The sequence below is a fragment of the Corylus avellana genome, chromosome 11 (genome assembly GCF_965113065.1).
Source record: "Corylus avellana chromosome 11, dhCorAvel1.hap1.2, whole genome shotgun sequence".
In the NCBI taxonomy this organism is placed as follows: Eukaryota; Viridiplantae; Streptophyta; class Magnoliopsida; order Fagales; family Betulaceae; genus Corylus; species Corylus avellana.
In genome coordinates, this window is record NC_142500.1 from 9,105,914 (window position 1) to 9,120,287 (window position 14,374).

Sequence of the window (14,374 nt, forward strand, 5' to 3'; positions counted from 1 at the left end):
GTGAGGTTTGCTTCTTCTATTGGTTCTTCAAAGAACTTTTGAACTTATCAAGGATTTTTCCTTGTGGCGTTCAAACTCTATACCTTCGGTTCGTGATTCCATTATAATCATTGGGTCGAGGGTTGTTACTTTATACCTTTGATTCGCATTTCACTTATAAACGTTGGGTCAAGGTTTTCTATCCAAAAAACATATCTGAATTTTAGCTTTCTTCGGTCCGTATTCCAATATTGTTGTTGGGTCTCAAAGCGCGTCGATTGAGGTTCGCATCAGTCAGCCAACTAAAGTGTCACTGAAGTGGGTTTCAGCTCTCCTAGTCCTAGCTGAACATAAACTGAATACAGCAAAAGGTTTGCACTAACCCCTAAATCCAATAGAGCTCTTTCAACTTGGTTGTCACCAATCATGCACGCAATTGTAGGACATCCAGTGTCCTTATACTTGACAGGGATCTTGCACTGCAGAATAGAGCTGACCTGCTCAGTCAGGAAAGCTTTCTTGGGGACATTTGTCTTTCTCTTTACGGTGACCAAATCCTTCAGAAATTTGGCATAAGAAGGTATTTGCTGGATGGCATCTAGGAATGGAATGTTGATCTACACTTGCTTAAACATGATGAGTGCCAATATTGCATATTTGAGCCCCTTAATTTGCATTTGTTAAACCTTTAGCTTTATTATGTTTTGATGTTTTGTGTTAGTTTTGGTATTTTAGTGTTTTTGTAGGTTGCAAAGGGAAAACTACGCATTTAAAGTGAAAAAAACGGAGTGTGGAAGAAAGCTGGAAAAAGTTCTATCAAAGTAGGATTGAGCGCACCATCCTACGCTCGAGCGCATGTGCACTTGATTCCAGCTGGGTTGCGCTCGAGGGCACCCACGTCCACCAGCAAGCTACAAGCGCCCAAGTGCTGGACCATAGGAGAAGAGTTACATGCCTGAGTGCGATCGAGCGCACTGGGAGTGCGCTCAATCGCACTCGTCTGCTAGATATGCCCTAGCGCCTTTTTAGGGTTTTTTACCCTAGAGACCCCTATAAAATGACGGCTAAGTCTCAAGAAAAGGAAGCTAGGGAGACCAAGTCCGAATTTCTACAGTTTTTCTCCCTTTTTAGTTTAGTTTTCTTTAGGATTAGGTTTTATTTTCAATAATCATGTGGAGGTAAATTCTCAACTAAGGTTGAGGATGAAGCATCACCGATGAAGAACAACAACACTCTTTTGCAATTTAATATTATTATGATTTTATGGGTTTTTAAGGTTTCAATGATTTTACTTTAATTCAATTATTGAGATTACTCTTGGATATCTATTGTGATTCCCAGATACATGTGATGATTTAGGAGAGTTTCATTCAATTGTGTTGCTTGGATCTTTATTTATCAACATAAAATTGGATATCTTTTGTGATTTGTCTTACGAATATAATTGTTGATTTGGTTTAATTCGGATATCTTTTGTAATTTGTGTAATGGACGAATACATTAAATGATTCAATTGATTTGTGAAGCATAGTAAGACATACATAGGATTTGATTTGTGAGAAATTCAGATAATATTGATGAACTTGGAATGTGTTGTACTGATTTGGTGAGTGTGGATTCCACAACCTTAGTACATTCTTAGTCGATTATTTGTTATTTGTTGTCGTTTATGTTTTCTTTATTTCAAAATCAAAAATCTTTTGGAACGAGGTTAGGATTTAATTAGTTTAGATAAAAAATTTCTTCAAAAACACAATTCCCTATGGGTTCAACCTCGCATTTGCAAAAGCTATATTGCAAACGACTCGTGCACTTGGGAGTATCATTTAAAACTCACAATAAGTTTTTGGCACCGTTGCTAGGGAGTTGTTTGATTTTTTGATTCAATTTATGTCTAAATTGATTTTCTCTTTCTACTAGTTATAATTAGAATTTCAATTTTGCAATTTGGTTATTTTATTCTTGTTCTAATAAAAATAAAATAAATAAATAAAAAGATTCTCTTTTGTTTTTTTTTTTTTTTTTTTTTGTTATCACTCTTTTGCAGTCCTGTCGAACCTTCATCTGCACATCAATGCACGTACGCTCAAGCACAAGTGCAGTACGCTCTAGCGCACTCGCGATCAAGGCAGCAATGATCCAGTTCAGCGCACATGCAGTCGACAACCCTCAGTACAAGCACGAGCGCACCAACAGCACAAGACCGATCAGCATGCCTGTGCTGGATCCTATCTACCTTGTGCTCTAGCACACTCGCGCATCATATAGCACCATCATAGCATCCAGCGCACCTGCGCTCGACTAAATCTTGAGCAAGCTCGAGCGCACTCATACAGCAGGCAACACCATTGATGGATCAACGCATCTGCGCTCGATCCCACCCAGCCTACGCACAAGCGCACCTCCGCAGACTGCACCAAGACGGATCAGTACCTGAAATTCTGCCAAATATAATTTTGGTATGTTTTATGAGTCTTAGTTTTAATTTTTATTATTATTATTATTATTTGTTTAGTTTGATGCTTCTGTGTTAGTTTTCATTTTTGTTTTTTTTTATTTCTTATATATATATATATATATATGGCTGTTAAGTGAGCGAAGCGTCTCGCGAGCAAGCTCGAGCTTGACTCATATAAGCTCGGCTCGTGCTCGACTCGAATATTAAATGAAGGGTTTCATGAACACAAATCCTGGCTTGAATATTTAACGAAGCAAGCTCAGCTCGACTCGGCTAAGCTCGTGAGTAGCTCGTGAGCAAGCTCGTATAAGGCTCGCCTTGTTTATTAGTCTCGGCTCGTATATTTTTTAATAAGTAACAGATACCATTGTTTTTTGTTATTTATGCATATGTGTGTGTGTGTGTGTGTGCGTGTGTCTATATATATATATATATATATATATATATATATATATATAGTAAATAATAAGAAATATTTGATACTATCATTAATCATTTTATTATATGGTACAAGTTACTGTGTCATTTAATAAAAATATTATCATTAGATAGTTTATACTTGACTCGTGTTAAGCATTAACATTTTAATATATTAACTAAATAAATATATTCTATATGTAATATGATGGTAGACTATTAGTGTGTGTGACATAAAGGCGTTTGACATTGTCATTTAAAAAACATAAGAAGAAAAAAAAAATGCGATTGAGCCTTGTGTGTATCTATATTAATTATAAATTAAGTAACAAATAACAATGGTCTTACTTAGATACAATAACCTTTGGATCATTTGAATGACACATATGCTTAATCATAATATTAATATGGTATATTGGTATGGTCACATTGTCTAAGTATTATCATGTGAATCTAAGAGTTTTGATCATATAACTTGAAGTATCAACGTTAGATCATTAGGAGTTTGATCATATGATTTGAAGTATCATCATTAAATCAATAGGAGTTTGAGAATTACCATTAGATGATAGTTTAATATGACATGATTTAATGAGATAATGTGATCATATTCATATAAACCAAGATAACGCATAATAATTGAGGTATCACCATTAGATCATTAGGAGTTTGAGTATTACCATTAGATAACAATTTAATTTAATATGATCTAACTAAATCATATGATCATATTCATATAAATAATGATAATGATCTAAAAAATAATTATTACGTTTATTGTTGTTGTTTATAATCTTAAGTAACTACAATTATATATTCTATACAATTGTTTTTTAAAGGAAAACAAGAAAGACAAAAAAAGATACTTCTAGAATTATTCTTAGTTTATATGAGACGAATGACAAATTTTTCTAAGCTCTAATTTGTCAAACAACACGAGGAGAAAAAAAAAAAAAAAAAGACTTTGTGGCCTCTATTTGGGAAAAAAACTTGTGGGCTCTCATTATAAAACAATGTTTTTTTTAAAAAAAAAAAATCTTTTCATACCAAACATTCTATTTTTTTCACATTAATTCATTTTTACTACAAGAAAAAAAAAAAAAAAAAAAAAAAAAAAAAAAAAAGAAAGAAAGAAAAGCCCCCAGGCTCATTTTTTTGTTTTTTTTTTTTTTTTTTTTCACATTAATTCATACTACACACTTCCCATTTTCCTTCTTGAACTAGATTCATATCTAGATATTCTTTAAGATATACCTTACATCAACGCATATTCTTTTGTTTGATTTGCTGCAGATTGGAACGCATGGGATGGATGGAATAGAGGAAATAAGTAAAAGAAATAAGCATACTACAGCCTACAATTGCCACGGTCCAGTGGGTCCACGGAGGGAGAGAGAGTTGTGAAGCAGAATTTATGAGAATGTAAAAAAGTGAAAGAATGGTAGCTCATCCGTCCCACATCGATAAGGAAGCAAAAGATCCCACCTTCAGTTATCTATAAAAGGGCATGCCCCTCTCAAGAAGAATAACATTAAAATTAAAGTAGAGGCTCACGTGGAGCATTGCTTGTGAGGGGGTCCCACCTTCACACTTCACAATGCTTGTTGAGCCTTTTTGGCTCACTTAGTTGGAGCTTGCCTAAGCTAGTAGCTTGGGCAATGTGGCTTTTTGAGTTGTGGCTTAAAATTTAAATTTTATAAAAGAAAAATAAAAGTCTAAGTTTGTCGAGCCAGCCTGGCTCGATAGGATCAGCTCGCTGAATATACGAGCTAGCGAGCCGAGCTCGAACACAATTGTTAGGCTCGTGTCTAAGTTGGGCTCGAGCTCGAGCTCGATTGAAACTTATATGAGTCGAGCTTGGATAGGCAAAGCTCGCCCAAGCTCGGCTCGTTTACACCCCTATATATATTGGTCACTATTTTATGTGGGCTATTTGCATTCTAAAGAGTAAGGGTGAAGCATGAATTTTTCGTTTGGTAATTTTAATGCTTCTCTTAGTTGTAGGACACCAACTCCTACCAACTACTCTCACAATTTTTACCCACATGAACCATGTTCATATTGCTCAAATTCTTATCATCGTTCTAGTAATTGTCCATCCTGGGGACAATTTTCTAATTGTTCATATGAGCAAATGAACACTAATTTCTCCAGCCCAGGGTTTGAATAAAATGTCAATTTTTACACCCCGGGATGGAAGTCAACTCAAACTATAGGAAATTATGCTCCCCAATCTCATGAACTACACCATCCTGGATATCTGCAGTTCGATAATCCATCTTCCATTCCTTCATCCTGCAATTATCCTCCACAAAAATTATCATTGGAAGACACCTTCAAAGATTTCATGCAAAAAATTAACTAGGTCATAGACTGGTCAACCAAGCAATTCAAGAGATCAAAGATGCCACTATGGCAAACATTGAAGCAATTGCAAAGTTGGACGGATAGATCGGTCATCTAGTTGCTGAATGTAACAGAATAGATGAAGAAGAGCTTCAAAGTCAGATGATGGCTAGAGGGCACTACATGACTAGTGAGGATGATTCCAGTTATTCTTATCATGAGCATGTCCAAGCCACCACCACTTTTGGGAGTCAGGAAATTGTAGAGAACAACAAGGTGGAGGAAGAAGATGAGCAAATTGAGCCCCCATCAACTCTAAAGTTGTCCAAAGACAAGGAAGTGAGTATTGAAGCTCATTCCTTCATCACAATCCCTCTTGAGACACAACATGAACCACAAGCTTCAGTTCTTCAATGTCTCAAAGAGCCATTTAATGCTAAACTTCTTAAGTATCTATGCACACAGGGTCACAAATCTAGGAATCATCTTCCTAAGAAAATCCGTCTAAGCAAGAAAGTTCGCTACCTAAGATGGTGAAATATCCTTCCAGAGGGATATCAAATTCTAAGGAAGAAAGGGTGGAAGGGATTGGTTGGACATCCAAATGATCAGGAAAAGTGCGGTATTTTTTCTTCTTTTTTATTCTCTGCACTTCATTTCTGAGTTCTTTTTCTTTTATCATTTTATTTTTTGTTTCTGGCAGCAATTAATCTTTTGATGTTTGTTTCTGTGAGAAAATATTGCTGTTAGTTTTGTTGACAGGTGTTTTGGTGTTCAAGTTTTGGGGACGCCCTAGCCTTTTTCACACCTTGATGTTTAGTACTTCTGGTAATGTATTTCTTTACTACACATTGAGGGCAATGTGTACTTCAAGTTTGGGGGTATGGAAAGACACTCTGTCTGTTTGTTTGTTTTCATCTGTCTAAAAAAAATTGCTATGTTGTTGTTAAGTATGAGTTAAGTTGTAGCTGTGGTTTGATTTTCTTTGGCTGACTTAATATTTTAAATATATCATCATGTCATTAGGAATCTAAGTCCTTTGACTCATTTTTTGGGCTAGAGAAACTTCACTTGTTTTGAGTTGATTATCACGAGCACATTAGCATAGAGTCTATGAGGTATGAAATTTGAACTAAATTGTGTGTATCTTGAGATTTGTGGGATGGCTTGTTGATGAATAACCTTAGCTTGAAAACAAAACAAAACAAAACAAAAATTATTTTGAGTTTCTCATTGAGTAACCGGACCTCTTGTCTCATTAAGCATTGAGTGTTCGCGTAAAAAGGTGTGAAATTTAAGTTGGTTGATTGTATGGCTAGTTTGGCTTCGTTGCCTTTTTTACTTGAGTTAATAAGCCCTTGGGGATATTTTTACATCTAATGCTCTAAAACCATTTGGTTTGGGAGTCATTAGCCTAACACTCGGTACATGGGTCAATTAGAAAGCTTAAGGGGAGCCGAGCATTGCACAGCCTACACAAAAAATAAAATAAAATAAAATAAAATACATATCTTGACTTAAGCCTTGGTTGTCTTCATCTGATAAAATTCCTATGAACTTTGAGGTACACAAACTTTGAGTAAATTGAAACCTCAAGATTGTATGTTAATCGCACATTGCACTTAATGGAACATTTGATGTCTCAATAGTCCATCTATGAGTTCTCTTATTTTGGATGACCTAGTGATTATGATGATGGTCTTTGTCTTGTTAAGCCTGCTTATGAATTAGAACCATGGTTGTGTGAAACTTTATTCTTTTCAATAACATAGCACTAACAATGTTTGTGGGTATCATTCCTGTTAAATCCTCATGAGACTTCACTCGTCCACTAGGGATGCCTAGGGGTTTAAAAGGCTTGTTGCATATGCTAAATGCAATCGTCTCTCCCATGACAGCGGATTTATGTTTCTTGCTTTCAGTTTGTTTTTCGTTTTGTTTTGCTAAGTCTGGGGGTATTTGATGAGTGCCAAATATTGCATATTTGGGCCACTTAATTTGTATTTGTTAATCCTTTAGTTTTATTTTGTTCTGATGTTTTGTGCTAGTTTTGGTATTTTAGTGTTTTTGTAGGTTGCTAAGGGAAAAATGCGCATTTGAAGTGAAAAGTACGGAGTGTGGAAGAAAGCTAGAAAAAGTACTATCAAAGTAGGATCAAGCGTACCATCCTGGCTTGAGCGCATGTGTGCTCGATCCTAGCTAGGTTGCACTCGAGCGCACCCACGCCCACCAACAAGTCGCAAGCACCCAAGTGCTGTGCCTTAGGAGAAGAGTTACATGCCCGAGTGCGATCGAGTGCACTGGCCATGCGCTCAAGCGCACTCGTCTGCCAGATATGCCCTAGCGCCTTTTTAGGGTTTTAAACCCTAGAGACCCCAATAAAATGACGGTTAAGTCTCAAGAAAAGGAGGCTGGGGAGACCAAGTCCGAATTTCTATAGTTTTTCTCCCTTTTTAGTTTAGTTTTCTTTAGGTTTAGGCTTTATTTTCAATAATCATGTGGAGGTAAATTCACAACTAAGGTTGAGGATAAAGCATCACCGATGAAGAACAACAACACTCTTTTGTAAGTCAATATTTTTCTGATTTTATGGATTTTTAAGGTTTCAATTGTTTTACTTTAATTCAATTATTGAGATTATTCTTGAATATCTATTGTGATTCCCAAATACATGTGATGATTTAGGAGAGTTTCATTCAATTGTTTTGCTTAGATCTTTATTTATCAACATAAAATTCGATATCTTTTGTAATTTGTCTTATAGATACATTTGATGATTTAGTTTAATCCGGATATCTTTTGTGATTTATGTAATGGATGGATACATTAGATGATTTAATTTATTTGTGAAGCATAGTAAGACAAACATAGGATTTTATTTATGAGAACTTAAGATAATATTGATGAACTTGGAATGTGTTGTTCTAATTTGATGAGTGTGGATTCCACAACCTTAGTACATTCTTAGTTGATTATTTGTTTATTTTTTGTCGTTTATGTTTTCTTTATTTCAAAATCAAAAATCTATTGGAACGAGGTTAGGATTTGATTAGTTTAGATAAAAATTAGTTTCAAAAACACAATTCCCTGTCGATTCAACCTCCCACTTGCAAAAGCTATATTATAAACGACTCGTGCACTTGCAAGTATCATTTAAAACTCACAACAAAACACTTCCAAAATGTCACCGAGTTTTGAGCCTTTCTTTGGAGCCATCAGTCTTTCTAGAAATAGAGCTTTGGGAATATACTTCCTAGGGAAATCCTTAACAATTGGAATGACAATGTCGGGTCCAGCATCTCCTGCAGGCTTGTCCTGGCTTTCCTCCTCTTTTGCAGCCTCAATGGCCTCTTCAGGCATGGCCACTTGTACTCCTGACCTCAAAGTGGTGATGGCTTGCACATGCACCTGTCCATGAGTAGAGATAGAAGAACTTCCAATAATGAACTGCCCTTTTGGATTGGGCATGGGTTGATTGGGGAACTTTCCTCTCTCTCTCTCTCTCTCTCTCTCTCTCCCCCTCATGTGATTGGCTAGCTAGCAAATTTACCCTTCCATCTTCACAATAGCTTGAGTGTTGACTTGTATGTCTTTGCTATTTGCCATGGTGGCATTCTTCAGCTCCTGTATGGCTTGGGAGTCAAGTCTATTCATCTCTTGCATGGATTTGTCGGTTGATTGTTTGAATGCTTTGAGTGTGTCTTCCAGTGATGATTGTGGTGCAGGCTGTGGCACTTGAGTGGTGGATTGATAAGCAGGCGGTTGAGCTTGGTGAGATGGCCGAAACTGATTCTGAGCTTGTGATTGGAATCCCGGAGGGTATTGATTCTGAGCCTGAGTGGAGGTACCTCCCTGATTAAATGGCTGATTCTACTTCCAAGAGAAATTGGGGTGATTCCGCCACCCTGAATTGTAAGTCTCAGCAAAAGGTCCACTTGTTGGTTTTTTGTACTCATTGAAGGCATTGACTTGCTCAGTCAGGTACTCAGCAACTGTTGACAGAGATGGGCAGTTTTGAGTGAAGTGCATTGGGTTGGCACATAACGTGCATACATCAACTTGGTAATTATCTTTTGCATTCACTAGTTTGTTCAAAGCCATAGCGTCAACCTTACACATGATATCCTTGAGTTGCCCCTTTATATCAGCATCGTCTTTCACCTCATAGAGGCCTCCCGTCTTGGGGGCGGCAATTTGTCTACCCCAACAATTTGAAAAGTCTCACTGTTGTGTGCGTTCTGACATTTCATCCGAAGTTCTATAGACTTCTTCCCATGTGAGATTCAAGAATCGTCCACCATTCATCGACTCAATCAGATTATGCTCCAATGGAGTCAATCCCTTGTAGAAAAATTGAATGATCCTCCAAATCTCAAAACTAAAGGGTGGGCACTTCATAGTCAGCTCTTTAAACTTCTCCCAGCTTTCACCAAATTTCTCCCCCTCTTCTTGCCTGAAACTGTTGATCTGTTTACAGAGATCATTGATCTTGAAGATTGGGAAGAATTTGTTGTAGAACTTGCTCTGCAACATTTCCCAATAGGTGATGGATCTAGGCCTGTTGGAGTGTAACCAGGATTTCACCCGATCATGTAGGAAAAGAGGAAATAGCCGAAGACGCACCGACTGAGAAATTTTGAAATTTGAATGTGTCACACATCCCTAAGAAAGACTTCACATGAACATATGGATCATCATTCTCTAACCCCTTGAATGAAAGAAGGACATTGATCACACTCGGCTTCAAGTCGAAGTGAGTGGCATTGGTAGCCGACAACACCATACATGATGGAATGTTGGTAGTGATGGGTGCAAACAACTCCCTGATGGTCTTGGGTGGATCTTGTTCTCCCATCTTAGCAGGCTTTTCCTGAATTAGACTCGAAACTTTGAGAATCAATGGGTGAGTTTGGTGGTATTCTCATATTCTCTCTAGCAGTTCTTTCAATCTCAAGATCAAAAGGGTTAGCTCCAGATTTAAAGATCTATGACCGAGCATAAAAAACTAAAAACTAAATTGAATTTAACTAATTAAAATTAAATTTAAACTAAATTAGGCTAAAATAAAAAACAATTGCAAGTAAATCAAATGAAAATAGAAACTAAAAACTCACAAACAGGAACCAAAATAAATTGGCTAAAAATCTACTGAAATGCTGCAGGTGCTACCCAATGAGTAGGCGTGCTCAAGTGCAAAGGATATGGGATTGAGTGTAGGTGCGCTGATCCATAGATGCGATCGAACTGATCATTGTGCGCAGGTGTCCACAACTCAACTGTTTTGGCTGCAGGTGTGCTCATGCGTAGCAGGGCTGCGTTCGATCGCACTTGCATTGGTGTGCAGGAGAAGATGTGGTCAGGAGCTACAAAATAGAAAACCTTAAAAAAAATTATTTTTCTTTTTTTTTTATTAGAAACATGAATAAAAATTGCAGAAAAATCAAATCCTAATTATAACTAGTAGAAAGATTAAGCTAATTTAGAAATAAATTGGTTTCTAAAATTGAACAATTCCCCAGCAACAGCACCAAAAACTTGATGTGAAAATTTTATTAACTCGCAAGTGCACGAATCGTTTGTAGAAAAAGGGTTTGCAAGTGGAGGGTCAATCCCACAGTGAAATCAAATTTAAATCTAAATCAATCGAACCCTAACCTAGTTCCAAAATTTGAGAGATTATTGTGTGAATGAAAAATCATAAGCATAAGCAAATTAAAGTGAAAGTAATCTAATGACAAATCACTAGGGTTTTGGAATCCGCACTCACAAACTCTTAGCAACATAGTTCCATGATCTATAATATTTCCCCAAAGTTTTCACATATAAATCTTAGGTATATTTTACTTTTGCTTCAAATAATTAATCAAAACATCCCATGTATCTATTCATTACCCAAATTACAAAAGAAATCAAATATCAATCAAAACATCAATTGTATCCAGAGAATAAATTACAAGGGAAATATAATTTTTAACAAAGAAAACCAAGCAATCAATTGTATTGAATTGTATCAAATCATCAAGTGTATCCTTAAATCACAAAAGATATCCAAGAATCATTCAATCCAATTGATTTGAAGTAAAAAAATAGGGAAATTAAATCATTAAATTGGAAAATACTACATACATGAAACAAAGTTGCTAATCATAAGTGAGGCTTCATCCTCAACCTTATTTGAGGGTTTAGCCTCTCATAGTATTGAAAGACAAAACAAGATTAAGGGAATTCATAATAAAAATTGAGTGCTTACAAATATGGAATCACAAATTTAAGATCCAAAAGCTAGGAAACCCTAAAACTCTCTTTTTTCTCCTATCGAATTTTGTAATTTGTAGCCTCCCTCAACTAATCTGATAACTCTTCTATTTATAGGCTAAAAACTAGATTTACTAGGGAATTAGGATTTAAAAACGACTCCAAGTCAGACAAATGCACTTGATCGCACACTTGCTGCGCTCAAGCGCACTCAAGCACATAGAATCCCCACTGCCGCTCAGGCATGCTTGCATGCTAGAACTTGAATTGGGCGTGGCTGTGCTCAATCACGCGTATGCTAGGCTCAAGTGCAGATGCGCTCAAGCGTATAGACTTGTGCTCGATCGTAGGTCCGTTGGCGGCATTTCTCCAAAGTATGCAACTTTCACATAAAATCCGCAGTTTTCCCATTACAACCTACAAAATACTAAAGACACATAACTAACCCAGAACATCAGATTATAATGCAGCTAAAGGACAAACAAATGTAAATTAAGGGGTCCAAATATGCAATATTTGGCACACATCACTACACATTGAGGACAATGTGTAATTCATGTTTGGGGGTATGAAAAGACACATTATCTGTTTGTTTGTTTTTAATATGTTTGTTTCTATCTATTTGTTTATAATAAATAAATAAATAAAAATGTTTGTGCTATGTTGTTGTTAAGTATGAGGTAAGCTGTAACTGTGATTTACATTTCATTGGGTTGTTTAAAGTGTTGAACACATGATCATGTCATTAGGAATCTGAGTCCTTTGACTTATTTTTAGGCAAAAAAGACTTTACTTGTTTTGAGTTGAATTATCATGAGCACATTAGTATATAGTCTATGAGGTGTGAAATTTGAGCTAAATCAATGTTTATCTTGAGATTTGTTGGATGACTTATGGATGAATAACCTTGGCTTGTAAAAAAAGGGAGGAAAAAAAAAATCATTTTGAGTTTTTCACTGAGTAACCAGACATCTTGCCTCATTAAGCATATAGTGTTCGAGTAAAAATGTTTGAAGTTCAGTCTATTGCGAGTGGTAATTTTTATTATTGATATTTTTGCACATGAAAAGACCACATCACCCTTAATTTTCACAAAATGACGAAAATTCTTTCTAGAGGCTTGGTACCCTCGACGAGGGGCAAACAAACTTTAATCAGTTCGTGTAGCATGTCGAAACGATTGCCTCAAAGCTCTCAACGGTTACGGAAAAATTTGTGTAAATCGAAAATAGTCATTTTCAAGTTCACTCACCCCAATGGCCGGTCGCACCTTCACATAACTAACTTTTCCATAGGCTAAATTTATATTTAAAATAATTAAGGTTTCACCACAACACGTTTATCTTTTACTCATTCATATTTTCCTTTCTAATATAAACCATTCCTTCATTCAAGGGAAACTTTCATTTGGAAAAGTTTTATAAAATATAAACTTTCCATCCATGTGAACTCCATTTGAAGAAGGCTTTCACTTTACCTCCTCCTTAACCTTGTAGCTATCGACCAAAATTAGAGTTTTACTTTTCCTTATAATGTATTTTATTATAGTTGAACTTATTTCATTAACATTTCTATAATTTTTTAATAAAGTAACTAATTAGATAAGGGTTAATCGTGGAATTTCACTTAAAAAAATTATTTATTTCTTTCATCCAAAAATCTCAAAATTATTTTGTATGAAGGTTATGCCAAATGTGCTTTTGTACCTGGGGTTGTATGTATATGGTATCTTTACCGAACCATGCCATAATATTTTTTTACTTCAACCAAGGCTTGTTTGGACGTTCTTTTTTTTTTTTTTGACTTTTTATTTATTTATTTTGAGTTGATGTTTGGATGTCATTTACACCCAACTCAAAACAACAATAACAATAATAATAATAATAATAATAATAATAATAAATTAAAGAAACTTCACTTACCCCACCTAAATTGTCGACCATTTTGCAATGTCGCTTATAAAGTTCAAAACCTTTCAATGTTGCGTATCAAACTTTTAATTTTTTTCAATGTCCTCCATCCGTTAAGATTTTTCATTAAACCCCAACAAAATTTACAAAATACCCCCATTCTTTTAGGGAAAAAAAAAAAAAATTTGCAAAGATTGAGACATTAGTATTTGTGCAAATACCACTAAATTTATATCAATGCCTTAATCTTTGCAAATTTTTATTTTTCTAAAACAAATCAAGGTATTTTTGGGAGAAGTTAATGAAAAAGTTTACGGATGAGTGAAATTACAAATAATTGAGAGAAATTGAACTTTATAGGATACATTGCAAATTGAGGACAATATAAGGGATAGAGTGATTTATTTAAAAAAAAACAAAAAACAAAAAAATAACAAAACAAAACAAAACAAAACAAAAAACAAAAAAACAAAAAAAAACAAAAAACCAAAAAAACTAAAAAAACTGAAAAAAAGGAAAATAAAAAATAATAATAATAATAATACCCATGGGTGGTCAAACAGCGGTGGCTCAAGTAGTGAGCCACCCCCAGTAGTTTTGGGTGGCTCTACCACTTCCATATACTTGGGAGGTGGCTTGACCACCCCTACAAGAGGTTATCCACCCCCCTTTTTTTCATTTTTAGTTTTATTTTTAAAAATTATAATTCATTTTCCCAAACAAGTTTTATCTTCATTTTTTTTTATATATATATACATTCTTTAAACAATCCAAACATAATTTCCCAATCATTTTTTTCTCAATAGTCACAATTTTGACAAATTAAAAAATAATACAAAAAATTCGTAAACCCAAGCAAGTCTTTAATTTCTAACTATTACTTTATTTTTCAAAATTTGGCAATATATAGTCAATCTGATAACCCATATTGGGCATGGACAAGAAGCATGAAGCATAATGTGTATATATATATATATATAAGTAAGCGTTTGCAAGGCTTAATTAATGC

At 35.3% G+C, this 14,374-nt stretch overlaps 1 protein-coding gene across 1 annotated transcript; it reads right to left on the reverse strand.

Moving 5' to 3' along the window:
* Positions 1-281: 281 nt before the first annotated feature.
* Positions 282-8,668, reverse strand: LOC148583072 (uncharacterized). The gene is made up of 2 exons (XM_088511532.1): positions 8,365-8,668; positions 282-577 (listed from the first exon to the last, which is right to left on the reverse strand). The coding sequence occupies exons 1-2, from the start codon at positions 8,666-8,668 to the stop codon at positions 282-284; spliced, it is 600 nt and encodes a 199-aa protein (XP_088367658.1).
* Positions 8,669-14,374: the final 5,706 nt, after the last annotated feature.